At 39.7% G+C, this 15,776-nt stretch overlaps 1 protein-coding gene across 1 annotated transcript in view; it reads left to right on the forward strand.

Moving 5' to 3' along the window:
* ST8SIA1 (ST8 alpha-N-acetyl-neuraminide alpha-2,8-sialyltransferase 1) overlaps positions 1-15,776 on the forward strand; it is a 123,264-nt gene that overhangs the window by 63,087 nt on the left and 44,401 nt on the right. Inside the window, exon 3 of the mRNA XM_054591339.1 lies at positions 12,568-12,677. Coding sequence (XP_054447314.1) covers positions 12,568-12,677 — 110 coding nt within the window. The remainder of the gene's footprint in view (positions 1-12,567; positions 12,678-15,776) is intronic.

Consider the following 15,776-nt stretch of genomic DNA (forward strand, 5'->3'; position numbering starts at 1 on the left):
GGCCTGTTGAAGCTAAATTCATTGAATTTAACCACTTAAACTGCCTTGCCTCTTCTCTCAGATTAAGTAATACACCATCGAATGATTACAACACGCTGGAGTCTCTTCCGATAAATCTGAAGTAGCTGTAATAGTATATAAGGAGTTTCCCATTGTGGTTTTTTTTTTTTTTCTCATGGAAGTAGATGAATACTTGCTCTGCTGCTGAAATTTATTGATATGATGCAAGTTGTTTCCCAGCAGCCAGATGAGGAGGCTGAAAAGTAGATGCTCTCAGGCACAATGGTACCAATGAACCTGGTACAATTTTTCTGGTGAGTCATACAGCAATGTGTATCAAAAGCCTTAAATATATGCTTATCATCTTAATCAGCAATTCCACATCTAAGGATTTTTCTTAAGTAAATAATTGGACAAATGTTCAAGGTTATATGTATCAGGTCAGTGACGATTCCATTTTGGTGAGAAAACAAGGTGGTTAGGGTAAGAAGCCTCAGCCACAGAGGGCTGAGAAATCACCGTAGGTAGTAGCTGAATATTCCTTAATGTAATTTTGAACTGAAATTAGGGAGACTTTCCAAGGACCCTTTGGTCTGTTCTTTGTCTCTTAGAATCCTGAATTTTTCACAAACAGCCTTTTGAAAAGCCCAATTGTTTCATTTGGGCCTGGCAAGGAGAAGGTCTCTCTAAATCTTTGGTTAAAAATTCCCTAAAACATGTATTTTTTTCCTACATGTTTTTGAATAATTTAAGATTTATACTCATCTCTAACCTCCCACTCTTTAAATAAATATAAGCCAGCCAGGGCTCTGTCTGGGTTCTGGAGCAGGAAATGCAGACTGGCTACCTGCAAGCCAAAACTGGCCGTGACGTGTGTTTTGACTTCTATTGTTTCAAAAAAATCATTTGAACTGTATTTGCCATATTAAAAACTAGGAGATGTCACATAAAAATCTGGATTTTTAGTGTCACTTGGAAAGAAAAATCAGAATATCCCTTGTTCATCCACAGGGCAGGAGAAACGCCCGACCTCTGTGGTTTAGTCCTGTCCCCTGCTAACCGCAGTCCTGAGCCCTCCCTGCGGTATCTTCCTTCCGCTGGCTCATGCTCTCTGCCTGGAGCCTGTAGGTATTTGATTTTGCAACTCTTGAGTTCCACACTCTCTTAGCTCATCTATATACCCTTAGTCTTCATACCAGTGGTCTGAAAAGTGAACAGACTTGCTTCGTTTGCTTATATTTCTGGCATTTTGGGGGGGGGTCAGTTAATCAGTGAAAACATCTGTGTGCTTGCTGTGGTCATAATTCACAATTGAGGACACTAAGAGTTACTAGACATGATTCACACCCTTGAGCATCTTATTCTCCCTTTGTGGATGATGGGCACATACAAAAAACAATGGCTAGCACCCGGTCCCAAATGCTAAGTGCCTAGACTATCTGGTTAGAAGGAATGACAGTGTTGTCTGTTTTTTTGGGGGGCCGGAGGGGAGGGCAATGGGCAGGATTGTGGATGCCGATTCCAGTAGGTGATATTGGTCAGGAAAAGTTCTGGGAAGAGGGGACCTTAAGTTGTAATTGAAAGGTGGTAAGATCTAGTGGGTCACAAACGTCACTGTGCACGTGAATTGCGTAGGGGAACTTTTCAGCTTTCCACGCTCTACCCAGAGATTCCATTTCAAGAGGGCTGAGGTGGGACCAAAAATATGAATCTTTTATATGCATTTCAGAGTGATGTTGATCTATGTGGGTTTCATTATGAAAAGAAGGGAAAAGATACTCCAAGCAGGTAGGGAGAAATAAGCATATGTGGCTCTATGAGTGGGGAATTTAGAGGCTATCAAATCCAGCTGATTGGAGGCTTGTATGCAGGAGTCTTAAGAGATGGTTAAGGAAGGGTGCCAGAAGAAAAGGATGCTCTGGAAACTTCTTTCCATTATCTCACCAGAAAGGATCATGGATACTGTTTATAGGGAGGGGCTGGGAGGTAGGGAAGCAGCAGGGGCCAGGTCTTCTCAAAGAGAATATTCTCTGCTTGATTTCTTTATTTTAAAATGGAAGTTATGTATGAGACAATCTTTGTTAATACTAATTAATGGTTAACCAACAGGCAGTTGATCCTGGTCCTGCTAGTTCAGGTGCTTAATCAGTTAACTTGGATTAACAGTTTAGCAATAAGCTGCATTATTGAGTAATTGCATATTATTTATAGTTGAAAATAAAATATATATCTGAATTCATACTACATTTTAGTGGAACAAACATTGAATTCAGAGTCAGGGTTTTTGCCCCAACACCTCTTACAGTGACTGGTATGTGGTTGGTTGTCATTCAGTAAACACCTGCCACATGTTCTTAACTGAAATGTGCTTGATATTTATAGTTCATTTCTGAAAAAACCTGGAGTTTGATTAGATGAGTGGTTTTCTGCACCAAAAATTTCTTGGGGTGTCTAAGTGTCACTTTCAGAAGTAAGAGAGAAGCCAAGAGATCAGGGAGGGGCACCCACCCCCTACCTCAAAGAGCATCTTTTGTTGTTTTATTTTTGTTGTTTAATGGGGTTTTTCTGCATGTGATCTTGACTTTCATTGTGAGACAAACAAAATAACACCAACGATAATAACTTTGAAAGTCTCTGAAGTATTGAAGAAATGATTTGATTCAATTGCACATATATTTAGAAGCCACTGTGCACAGCTTAGTACATAATTCTCATGACTCATTGAGCACAAATGAATTTTAATGTTCCTCTGATCTGTTTCATTTTTTGAGCATTCCTTGAATTTGTAGGGGATCTTATTGAACACAATATTTGCAGGCACTTTACAGCTCTTAAGGATGAAAAATAATGTGGTAGGTGGAAAATGGAGTTGGGAAACTAGGGGAATGGAGGGGAGGAGGCATTTTAGCATCCTCAACAAAAGCAGGGAGACAAGGAGTTCAGACTATGTTGGAGGAAATACAAGTCAATAAAATGGTGTGGAGGGAATCTTGGGAATGTAGATGATGTAGTGGGAGAAAAAAAATGAGTGGGGGTTTGGGCTCTCGGTGGGTCCTGAGAGCCTCAGTGAAGATCTCAATAGTTTTTGTCTATGGAAAGGGGTGAACATGACACATTTTGCACATTTTAAAAATAAGGAGTGATCTGTACTACCTTTTGTTTATTTAAAGATTTATTGAGAGATAATCTATATATGAAGGACTGCGCGTATTTAATGTGCATAATTTGATGTGTTTGGACGTTGCAAACACCTGTGATACTATCACCTTCATTTTAGAAGAATAACTAGCATGTGAGAGTGAAGGATGGACGATAGGCAACAATTAGAAGGTGACTAAGTTATAAGCCATTTTTTTATATAGGGTGGGGCAAAAGTAGTTTACAGTTGTTCTTACCAAAAATAATACAATAATAAATAATAATACAAGAATAAACTCTGTTTCGTATACTCACAACTGTAGACCTACTTTTGCCCACCCTGCATGTACAGTGAAGGTGGAGAGAGGAAAACAGAAGAGTCCCCGTAGAGGAGGTGTTAGGACAATATTAAGAGATGGGCAAAATTGACTCCCAGGTCTCTAGACTGTGTTGCTGAGAAAATGTTCCCCCACTGCAAATAAAAATAACTGTTATTGATCCCTTACCTTGTGCCACACAGAACTCATTTAATCCTCACAACAACTGCACAAGGTGCGGGCCATTATTACAAATGAGAAGGCTAAGACACTAAGGATAAATACCTTGCCGGGGGTCATGGAGCAAAGATTAAGCATGGATGCAGGCAGGCAGGCAGGCTCTAGGACCATGCTCCCAAACAGAAGACACACTGTATCCACAGGAAAAGGGTCCCTCAGTAGCACTTCCATCTCTGGAGTTGAGAATACGAAGTTTAGCGGTGTCATGAGGCTTAGTTCCTGCTGCTGCTGTGGCCATTTTCTGCTCCACTCCTAAGAATTACTAGCCAGTGCCTTTGAAAAGTTCTGCATGTTCCCCACATTTCCTTTTTATTCCACTATGAAAAAGTACCCCGCAGTTTTGAGAGCTCTTGTAATGTGGCCAACTTCAGGCCTAAAGTATGGTCATAGCCTTCCTCACTGTTTTGGCATTCATAGGTCAGAAACAACATGAGTAACGAATTCCACTTAACCAGGAATGGATAATGAAATGTTTAATGAATCTGCTGACTAGTCACACAAACGAATGTTATATTTGGTTTCTGAAGTCATACGCAGAATAACACATAATATGTGAAAAATACGTAATACTCCCTGCAATGCTTGTTATTTTTTAAAATTGATTGAGTAAACATTTTAATAGGGAAATAGTACCCATTATATAAATATTCACACCATTCAATTTTCAGAGATGCATCCTATGTACAAAGAATATTAATACTGCATATATCCTTTCAAAATCCCAATTTTATTAGTGGAAATGGGAATATAAATCCGAGCAATAGTGTTTGGGAAATTTCAGCAAATAGTTCATCTATTTGAAGAACAGTTACAACTTCCTTTAATGTTAGGGGTGTGCAAATATTCTATAATTAGTACTTATAAATATTTATCCCCAGGCAAAGTTTTGGGTAATGTGTTTTTAAGGATGCAATAATATCTGTAATGAGAAGCATTTGTCTCTGAGGTAAATTACTTACTGGACATTTTCATCATAAAAATGCATATGCATATAAAGTAAGAAAACAGCTGAAATTTTAATTTGAACATCCAAGGGGCTAGTTAAATGACTGAAAAAGTAAATACAAAGTTGCTTATTTACTGGGAAGGACCAAAGCTGTTTTTGATTTAGCTGTATCTTTCATTATCTTGCCTGTTTACCTGGGCACCATGCTTAGAACTAATTCACTTGTGGGAAGTTGTCATCTTTAGCTGAAATAATAAAATAGGGCACAGAGATAGAGAGCTGTGCATCTCAAGGATATTGTTAAAGGTTGGGGACTTAATTGATGCACTGGTTAGAATGTAAGCAGGTCCTTGAGCAGGGCAGTACAATTAAATATGTCAAGGAGGGCATAATTAGGTGGGTGGCTGAATGGTGTAATTACATTCATAAGAGGGGGATTGTAATTAGATGTGAGGCAGGGGGTGTATTTAGATGCCTAGGTTGAGGATTTAATTAACATATGGGTGAGAAATTATGTGTGGGGGTGCAACATAATTATGTGTGGGAGTCTATGTGGATATGTGGGTGAAGGTACATAGAAATGAATGGCTGAGACTGCAATTAAATATGTGAGTTCATGTTCTTATGGACAAAAGCTTGAGATTTCATCAATAAGGGCAAACGTATGTTTTGACATTGTGACTAATAGCAGCTGGCACTTAGTGACGGCTTTTCAGGCCGCTCTGAAGGATTGCAAATCAAAATCTTTGCTTTTCTACTAAGATTTGAGACCCACATCTAACAATGACATTGATTCCTCTTAATAGTGGTGCTTGATGGTGTTCTAAATACTGAATGGTTTGATAATTTTGCTAACTTCCAAACACAACTGCTTGGCTCCCCCTTCCTATCAAAGAGTTTGGACGGTGCAGTAAAGCAAAACAAACAAAAACAAATAATTTTTCTTTGAATTTTGACGTATGAAAATAAAAGAGCCAACTCTTTTAGCTAAGAGGTAAAATTACCTGTGTAACAAAATCAGCAAAATTTAGCTTGAAAGTCTCACTTTTTTTAAAGCTATGAAACAATGTTTATTCAGAAATATTTATGGCATTTCTCCTTTCCCCCAAGTATAAAAGCACCAAGGCATGAAATGTAGGTTACTTGTCAAACAGGAGCAGGGAGTGGTAGAGGGAAGCTAGAACAAGGGAGGTGAAAAAGTTATTTGGTGCATCTGAGAAATCAATATTGAAGCAGGGCAGTATGGTGAGAGATATCTGATAGTATCTGATATATCCTGTATTAAATTTAAAACACAAGAATCTGTTGTCATCTTCAAAAGTAAGTGAGCATTTAAAAATATAAGTTTGTTGCTTAGATAAATTCTTGAAATAAAGATATTTAATTGGCTACTAGTCTGCTTAATCTGACTTAGTCTGTTGTTCAATTCTCATAAAGGTGTGTGGTTTAGCACCTCCTCCCATCTGTTCGGGACTTAGATTGTTTCTAGCCGAGGTTCACTGGAGATGGAATCTTTAGTAGGCTGCTTCTGGGACTTCAAAACTTTTTGGCTTCCTTGTACTCCCAAGATTCCTAGATTCAAGGTTATCGAGTTTTTATAACTTGGATGCAGGGACATTATAGCCTGCCTCTTAATTTCTGCTCTTGTTCTTTTGAACACTTTTTGTTCTTTGATTCTGATTTTGTATCAATGCATGATGCTAATTTTTCATATTGTAGACATGCCTCAAAGCTATCCTCTTTCAAAGACTATTGTAATTTAATTTGTAATCAGAGGTACTTTCTTTTACCAAAATGTTGAGTATTCCTGTGAATGTAGTTATCACGGCATTGTTTAATTCAGTTCTCTTTCTACTAAATGGTTTACATGTTTCTTTTTCTCCATGCACCTCCTAACTTCTCCCCTCCTCGCCCCAAGTCATGCTCAAACTCAAACACAATTGGTGAGGACAGTTGCTAACTTGGTTGCTTAGAGAGGCAGTATAATTTTCATTCAAGACATCTAGTTAGGTCTACGGGATGGAAGATGAGCAGGCATGATCATACTGGTCACTGCCTCTTAGTGCTCTGCTGCCTTGTGTGGATTACACATGAAGAGGAGGGTGAAGTAGGAGGGTGAACTGAGGTATCTGGCTTTGGAAATGACTGGTAAATAATGTTTCATTCACTTAATTGTAAAAGCTATTCTGGGATACTCAGGAGCTACTTACATGTGGCACAAAAAAATAAACACCAAGGTATAAATTATCCAGATTTTAATAATATTCTTCCAAATATCATATTGTCAACCAGGAATTCTTTCAGAGTTTGCATTGGTGGTTAGTTTTCAAAAAAGTCTTCTAGCCAATAATGTCTTTTTACCTCTATTCATGCCATAAAACCTCAAAGGCCCTAACTTTTGCCTTTTTATTTAACCTTCCTAAAGTTATCTAACAGAATAGAAACCTCTACTACTTTTCTTATGTCTAAACTTCTGACCTCAGATCTCAGTGTTACTTCCCCAGGGATATTCCTTGGGGTATATTCCCCAGGGATATCCTGTTAGTCCTGGTAGAATATCAGCTCCACAAGTGGGGTGCGGGTGTGTGTCTATTTTGTTCACTAGTGTATTCCCAGTATCCAGAACAGTTCCTGGTGGTCCATAATAGGTGCTCAACAAATAGTTGTTGAATGGGAAGGAAAATTAGGCATCAGAGCTATTTAAGAAGAAACAAAGGCTATGTAGGTTGTTGGATGATGGTAAGGACGAGGGGTATGTCAGAAGCAAGATTCTGAATGGTTTTATTAATTGGCTTGTATTTAGATAGTGGTGGGGCTCACATTTGTTGTTTAATTTGGGGGATTAAATTATATATCCATCAAGATATTAAGTAAATGATTTTAGGTCAGGTATTGAAAATTGATTAGATGCTCAACATAAATCTGATGATTAAATGATTAACTTATTGAACATATTGTTGGTCTTCTGTGCTTTGTTTGGATATAGAGAGTAGAGCAAAAAGATATGTTACCTGCAATGAATCATACAAAATGTACATTTAAAAACTCATCGGTTGATTGAAGTAGGAGATATACTCTCAAAGGGCCAATGATAAAAAAATTTTTGTTCAAAATCTACATAAATCTTTGAAATTGAAAGTATCTCACAAAAAGATAAATGGCACTGGTCTAGCAATACAATGATATTTTCCCATAGAGTTCAATTTTTTAGTGTGTTATAATATACTCACATCATACATTGATATAGGACTTCAGAGTTTTCTGAAGTTCAATACCTCACCTTTTTCTAATTCTTATTATCATACTGGGAGATACATGGGATAGTTATTACCATTCTTGACTTCCATTGAAGCACTTAGAATTTGAGGGACCTGGCAAACCAGAATCTGAATTTAGATGATTAATATATTGAATAATATGCTCATTAAAAAGATGGGCAGAGTGATAGGTGAAAATATTTGGACAAAGATCTGTAAGATGAATTTGAATTTGAGCAACAGTTTGAGCCCATTGCTGTAGTCAATCTGCCTAGTTCATCTTTTCACTCAGAGTAGTAGTTTTTAAAGTTAGCAGAAATAGTGTACTATAGTCTCAGATCTAATAGATATTTACTTGCCTGGGCACATGAAGGTACCTTTGAGGAGAAAGGATGGAGTTTCTTAACAAAAGTACTTCTTGCCAAAAATCATAATATTCATGTGCAATTGGGTGATTAAAAGTTCTCGCTATGCAGTATACCCAAAAAAGAGAATGCCTTGTTTATATACTGTTCTGGTAAGTATTGGCCATTGTCAAGTTGAGATATTCTGTGCTCTAAACTAGCATAATGATATTACTGCAATTAGTTTTTTAAAATTTCAGTATTTTTTCAATTAAAATTTTTCTCTCTGTAATGCATCAGTGATTTCTTATTGTTCACTGATGTGTTACCAATGCCCAGAAGAGTGAACTTAGGCACTGAAGGAATATTTATTGAAATGAAATTGCTTGTGTGAGTGCTACAAATTGACCAAATGAAGAAGTAGTAAATGAATATTGCCAGGAAAAAACTCAGAAATGGCTTTAGTTTTTCTCATTGTGCATTTGTTGGAGGGCTTACATTTTTTGAGTTTATTGGTTTAATAGTTAAATGTTCTGATAGTAACCTATTCCAATTGTTAAGACAGCGTTAGATAAATCACTGTTTTACCATGTATCCACCAAACCCATGGACTCTAGGTATTTCACAGCTTGAACAAGTTAGTAAACTCTGCCGGAAGGAGGAAAGGGATGAAAGAAGTGAAGGAAGATGAGTGGATGACCATACCAGTGGCTCTGAGAGGTGGCTTACATATATCATCTCTCTCATGCCCTGGCCGAATAGCTCATTTGGTAGAGCGCCATCCTGATACACCAGAGCTGTGGGTTTGATCCCCGGTCAGGGCACATACAAGAATCAACCAATGAAGGTATAAATAAGTGGAACAACAAATTGATGTTTCCATCCCTCCCCACCTTTCTCTCTCTCTCTCTAAAAAAAGGAAAAAAAAGGCAACAACAACAAAAAATCCTGTGTAGCTTTATCCCCCTTTAGAGACAGGAAGTAGAGTCCCAAAGGGTCAGACAGGCTGCCCCACAATCCCACAACCCTACCACCTGGACATTAGCGGGTAGTGCTAGCACTGAGGTTGATGCTACTGCTGTTGCCGCTTCCCAGAGCTGCTTGCTCTGGGCCCAGATTCTTGCCTGGAAACGGGATTACCAGTCATCTTTGTTCTAGGACCTCTCTTAGAATAACGAGGGGGCATCTAACAAAGGAAATACTAGTTGAGGATGAGTGAGCCCACACTTTTCAAATAAACTGTAGTGTATTCAAATATATGTATATAACTCACTGAATTCAGATCAGTATTCTGTCCTCACTATTGAACCTAATCTGTCCTTGTTAAAGTTACCAGTGACCTCCATGTTGCTAAATCCAGTGGTAATTTTCAGCTGTTTTCCTACTTAATCTATCATAGCACTTGATGCAATTTTTCACCTTCCTTCTTGAGATACATTTTTTCACTTGGCTTCCGAGACACCACACTTTCTGTTATCTTCTCCTATTCCCTTGGTCACACTTTCTCAGTCTCCTTTACTGATCTCTCCTCAGTCTTCTGAGGGTTGCCCCAAGATTCAGGTCTGAGACCTCTTCTCTTCTCTGACAACACTCATTCACCATCTAGTTGCCTAACTTTAAATACCTATTGTATGCTGATCACTCCCAACTTTCTATCTCCAGGAAAGACCAGTTTTCTCACTGTATTCTCATATATCCAATTACCTAATTGACTTTGCCTCTAAACTGTCCAATGGGCATCTCACATTTGACATATTTAAAATTAAGCTCCAGGTCATCTACCTAAAACCTACCCCTCTTGTAATCTTCCATATCTTAATAAATGGCAAGTCCATCTTCACAATTGTTCAAGCCAAAAACCTTGGCATGATGCTTGATGTCTCTCGTTCTCTTACCTTACCTATTTCCATTGCATCAGTAAATCCAGTCAGCTCTTCTTCCAGAATATCTCCAGAATCTGCTTACCTCTCACTACCCTCACTGTTATCACTCTAGTCTAAACCACCAGAATCTAGTCTTCTGTAATAGGAGACTCCTACCTGGTCTCTTTTTTCTGCCCATGATATCCTATAGCCTATTCACACAGCAGCAAGTGATTGTTCCAAAATATGGCATATTATCATTCCTTTGCTCACCATTCAGTGGCTTGATTGTCATCTTAGAATAAAACTCAAAGCCTTCACCATACACTACAAGGCCCTATAGAATTTGTTCCCCAACGTCTCCACTAGTGAACTCCCTGTTCTCTCCTACTGTCTCCCTTGTTACCCATCTCCAGACACAGGGGGCTCTTTGCTGTTTTTTTCAAACCCCAGAATGTTTCCTCCTCAAGGTCTCTACCACAGGTTCCACCAGTATCTGTAAGGCTCACAACCTCATCTCCGTCAGGGATTTGCTTACGGACTCCTTTGAGTTCCTCCCTGCCCACCTATTTAAATCACAGGTCCTCTTCAAAAGCATTTCCTGATCCTCTGCTGCCAAGGATTTTGCTCCCTCCACAGCCCATTTCACCACCTGATGTGCTGTTCATTTTACTCATTTATCTTTATGTATCATCCATTTCCCCACTAGAATTACCCTCCAGGGAGACAGGGATTATTACTTATTTCTCTGCCACCCAGGACAATTCCTGGAATAGTAGGCACTTAGTAGATACTTGTGCAATACATGGAATAGCTGACTTGAGCATAAATACCTAAATCTTATGTAAGAATTTATAAATCTAATTAATGAGCTTCAACTGTTGGTTTCAACCCCTGCTCGCCCCCCCGCCCCTGCCAATCTCAGGAGTGACTGACAAAAATGCCACATATCATCCTGGATCATCCTGGATCATCCTTGATCATCCTGGATGTGTTAAAGTGCTGACCTTTGCCCTCCCCTCCTCTGGGTATCCTGCTCTGGAGTTCACACGAGGCATCGGTGTTGTGTTCATGCAGGGAATTCTTAACTCTCTGCAGGCAAGTGCTTAGACTTTACACTTTAAGTACTGTGCCGTTCTCAACTGTATTTTCATAGCTCTGGGTTGTTCCTTTGACATACTAGAAACCAAGGAAGTAAAGCTGTCCTCTTGTACTGCATTAAAAGCTTATCCCAGCTGCTAGGGGCACAAAGATTTCTCTAATCTTTTTTCTTGTTTAATTATTTTATGCCTGGCCAAGGTTTTTATATTCTACACTCATGTATTTATTCTAGTCAATATTTATTCTTTTGGTATAGTCCATATTATTTACTTCAGACTCATCCAGGATGGCCTACTTAATATCACTGTAGTTATTTTATGTACAGTTATATACAGTACAGTCGCTCGAAGAACCCCAGCCATTATGCACTGTTTCAGCAAGCAGGAGATTCTGTACCTGGTGGTTCTTGCTGATCTAGCTGAGAGACCAAATGACGCATTTCACTTTCAGGGCCTGGTGCTGGGTTTTGATATTCCCTGGTGCTATAAATAGAACTTCAGAACACTCAGGTACAGTGAATATTTTCTTTGCAGTCCAGTTCCATGTCTGCAGAAAGAAAGTCACATGCTGTCTGGTTCAGTTATAAGTCACTTGCTTCTCAGTGCCTCCTAAGTTCTAGACAGACCTACCCAGCATGTTTAGTTGCTCATAAACACAGCATTGGCTCTCAGCATACTTTTGTGCCTTTGTTTAGGCTGCTTTCTCTGCCTGGTCAAACTGCTCATCCTTTAAGATTCATCACAAGTAAAAAGGCTTTCCCTGAGCCGACTGGGCAGAAATGACTTCTTTCCCTTCTATAAGATTCTCCACAGTGTTTGGAGCAGACCTTTCCTACAGCGATTTCAGCATTACATTAGAGTCTGTTACATAAGTATGTCTGTTCACACTCTCCTCATGTCCCAGATTGTGAATCCTGAGGCCTGTGACTTCTGTATCCTTGTATCAATTCATAAGAGTTAGCATAAGAAATGCTCAGCAACATTTGTTGAGTGAATATAACCAATTGTATGAATAAATGAAATTGTATTTGAGTTTGTTCCCAGTTTAATGCCTTTAAAAATATTTCTATGTGTAGCTTGGGTTTTTCTTTTTTCCCTAGCAGACACTACTGTGTGCATGGCCAATTTGATACAGAAAAGTGTTTATTTAAATACACTTCAGAGAGTTAGTGTTTTGTTTTTTTTTTCCAAAGGAACAGGCTAGTTTGTTCCTTACAAACTTCTTGCATCTTTCTTTCTACATGTTCTCTTCACTCTGCCCAGCCTTCAGTCAAATTCCTCCAAAGGGTCTGCTGTAAACAATGATGTTGTGAGCAGTTGTATGTTCTCTGCAGTGAAAACCCGCCTTGTTTTCTGTTGCTAGGCAACCCCATTCCAGCTGCCCTTGAAGAAATGTGCGGTGGTGGGAAATGGTGGGATTCTGAAGAAGAGTGGCTGTGGCCGTCAAATAGATGAAGCAAATTTTGTCATGCGGTAAGAGAGAGCACCCACAGCGTGGCCTCTGACTTTCCTCCTTCTCCCCACCCCTCCCGCAAGCCCTGGGGCCTTTCGAAACTAGTCACTTGGGATTAATCAGTTGTAGCTGCTCTTTAGCTTCCCTTCAAGTTCCTATACACGTGAGTTCAGGAGAAGGGCCAGGGGAGTAAGAGAACCTGCCCCAAGGAAGTACCAAGCAGAGGAAGGTTCAGAAGTCTTGGGCAGACCCCTGAAGTGCAAACTCGCAGATTTTATTTTAGATTACCCAGCTGGGCAACTAAAACTTTAAACATTTTTCTGAAGACTGACTCTCTATAAATAAACACTTTAATTTATTCATTTCACTTTATACTGTTCTTTGTTCTTTTATAAAAGTATTTGTAAGTAGCAGGTAAGATTTGCAGAGGGATTTGCTCTGTGCCTGATGAGGAACTGGAAGCAGGAGAAGGAATACATTTTGAGCAAGGAGTAAGCTTGGAGTAAAGGACCGAGCAGAGTGGCGATGTGCGCATCACCTCCAGCAGGAAACAGGAGGCTTCTGCAGCAGCAAGGAAAAGGATTGCTAAAACACCTCCAGCCAAGGGTGGAGACCATCGCACTGTAGTGGCACCGACCTGTCCTGTTAGGTGATTTTGACAAGAAGTAAGGACAGCATGTGACTGAATTGACTCCTCAACTCAGACAAGTTGAGGGTTGTCTGAGTGAAAGGAAAGAAGGACAGAGAGTGACAGCATGTAGGGTCCTGGCTGGAGAGCGTGCGCAGTGACACACCTTGACGTCTGGCTGGCCAGGAAGTGGGCCCTGAAAGGCACGGAGAGAGGGAGGGAGGAACCACATGGGGCAAATGCTGGGGTCCTCTAGAGCCTTCTAGGGGTGTGTGGTGAGGATGAGAGAGATGTGGGATATAAGAGCTAAAGTCAAAGAATGGCTTGCTGGGGCATGTGATTGGGAGCTTACCTTCTCCGGGGATGCTCAGAGTGTTGTGGAAAATGAAGACATTTGTTAATGAAAATATTGAAGGAACTCAGAGGATGGAAACCTGAGCAAAAGAAGGAGGGGGATTTGGGTTTTGTGTTCACTTTTAAGAATAATAGTAAAAGTCCAAGTGGCAAAAAGTAGGTAAGAGAACACTAAACCACTTTTGAGCTCTGAGCTAAGCGGAGAAGGAGAAAGTAAAAACTCTGAGAGTATTTCAGGGGAAGCCATGTACAGGGGGGAGGACCAGATTTGCTCTCCGAAAGAAAGTTAGGTTTCTTTTCTTAAAAGATTTTATTTATATATTTTTAGAGAAAAAAGGAACTAGGGAAGAAAAAGAGGAAGAGAAACACTGATATGAGAGAGAAACATCAATCAGTTGCCTCTCACACATGCCCCAACTAAGGGCTGAACCTGCAACCCAAATATGTGCCCCGGCCTGGAAATCACACCCATGACCTTTGGCTTTGCAGGACAATGCCCAACCAACTGAACTATACCAATCAGGGCTTGGGCTTCCAGAGAATTTTTTTCTCACAGGTGAAGCCTGCAGCAGAACGGGGAGATCCTTTTATATCCGTCTTCCCTTCAAGGAGATGTCCTGCCATAGTTTTTCCTATGTAGGACAGCATTTTCTTCTCCGTTGCAATTATTTATTATTATTATTATTGTATAAATAAGAAAATAAGAGAAGATAAAAATATAGTTCTGTTCATTCAAGTCAATATAACTTCTGTTTATCGGGTGCCTACACTGTATTAGGCCTTAGCCAGACCTGGAAATGGCATGTTGAACAAGTCTGTCATGGGCTTCAAACCTGGAGGTGTGCTAGTGCTGAGATGGGGTAATTCAGAGACAGACAGACAGCTGCAGGAGCGGGGAGCATAGCTGGGACTTTCTGGGGAAAAGTGGTGTCTGGGATGAGCCAATCCACCCTTGGCAGAGGAATAGCCTTTTGCAAGGCTTTAGTGTCGGAAAGGCACCAAGGGCCAGCAGCACAGAGTCATAAGAGTGGTTTGGGGGGGCGGGGCGGGCAGAGACGTATTCCAGCCACAGAGGTGGAAACAGTGGCCTGAAGAGGACAGACAGGAGAACAGAGACCCTGGGGCAAATTCCGGTACTCACTTCAGTACGTTGGCATTAGGCAGAGGCTGAGAAACCAGCAAAGAAAGGGAGGTAGGAGGGCAGGCCCTCACCACAAACCAGCTCTATAACCCACAGTAAGTCACTTTACCTTTCCTGGGGCTCAGCTTTCTAATGTACTTCAGGAGGTGGGAGCAGGCAATTCCTCAGGCCTTCCCACTGTAGAAACTCCGATTCTATCTGTGATTGTATGAATACTATGTCATTGTAACACAGTTAATGTAGCCTAGTTTAAACTTTGAAATTGCTCTTGATTATAAATTCATTTTTTCTTTCCAAAAGCAATGTAAGGAAGAAGGAATGGATAATATTATGCTCACAGATTTAGGGAAGTTAAATGACTTTAAGAGGTCTTAAAGAAATGCAGAAGGAAGCAGTACAATAAATGTCTTTTTATATTGTGTTGGCCAAAATATTTGTTTGCTATTTTTCTGTAAGATGGGCCTAGCAGTGCTTAGTTGTTTTTAACTTCATTCAAAATAATTTTGTTAGATTGTATTGTGACAGCTGTCATATCAGCATGTATGTAAAAAAAGAAAAACATCAAGTTCGGTGAATTTTTGTGTAGCCATTTTAATAGTGAAAATAGAAAATATGTAACATTTATGGTATATTATGCTTTATTATTTCAAGAAAGGTAAAAATGCAATGGAAATGCAAAAGAATTGTTCAGTATATTGAGAACGTGCTGTGACTAAATGAATGTGTCAAAAGTGGTTTGCGAAGTTTTGTGCTGGAGATTTCTCACTGGACGATACTCCATGGTCGGGTAGACCAGTTGAAGTTGAGAGTGATGAGATAGAGACCTTGAAAACAATCAACATTATACCAGATGGGAGGCAGCTGACATACTCAAAATATTACAATCAATAAAATTATTAGTAAAAATGAAACATGTCTTTTATTTTAAGAAAAAATCATGTGGCCTTTTTGGCCAACCCAATATTATTCCTGAGTGTGTATGTGGGTGCCACTACA

Source organism: Pteronotus mesoamericanus, unplaced genomic scaffold, assembly GCF_021234165.1.
Source record: "Pteronotus mesoamericanus isolate MK-2021 breed Mesoamerican mustached bat unplaced genomic scaffold, CSHL_Meso_final scaffold_21, whole genome shotgun sequence".
Taxonomy (NCBI): Eukaryota; Metazoa; Chordata; class Mammalia; order Chiroptera; family Mormoopidae; genus Pteronotus; species Pteronotus mesoamericanus.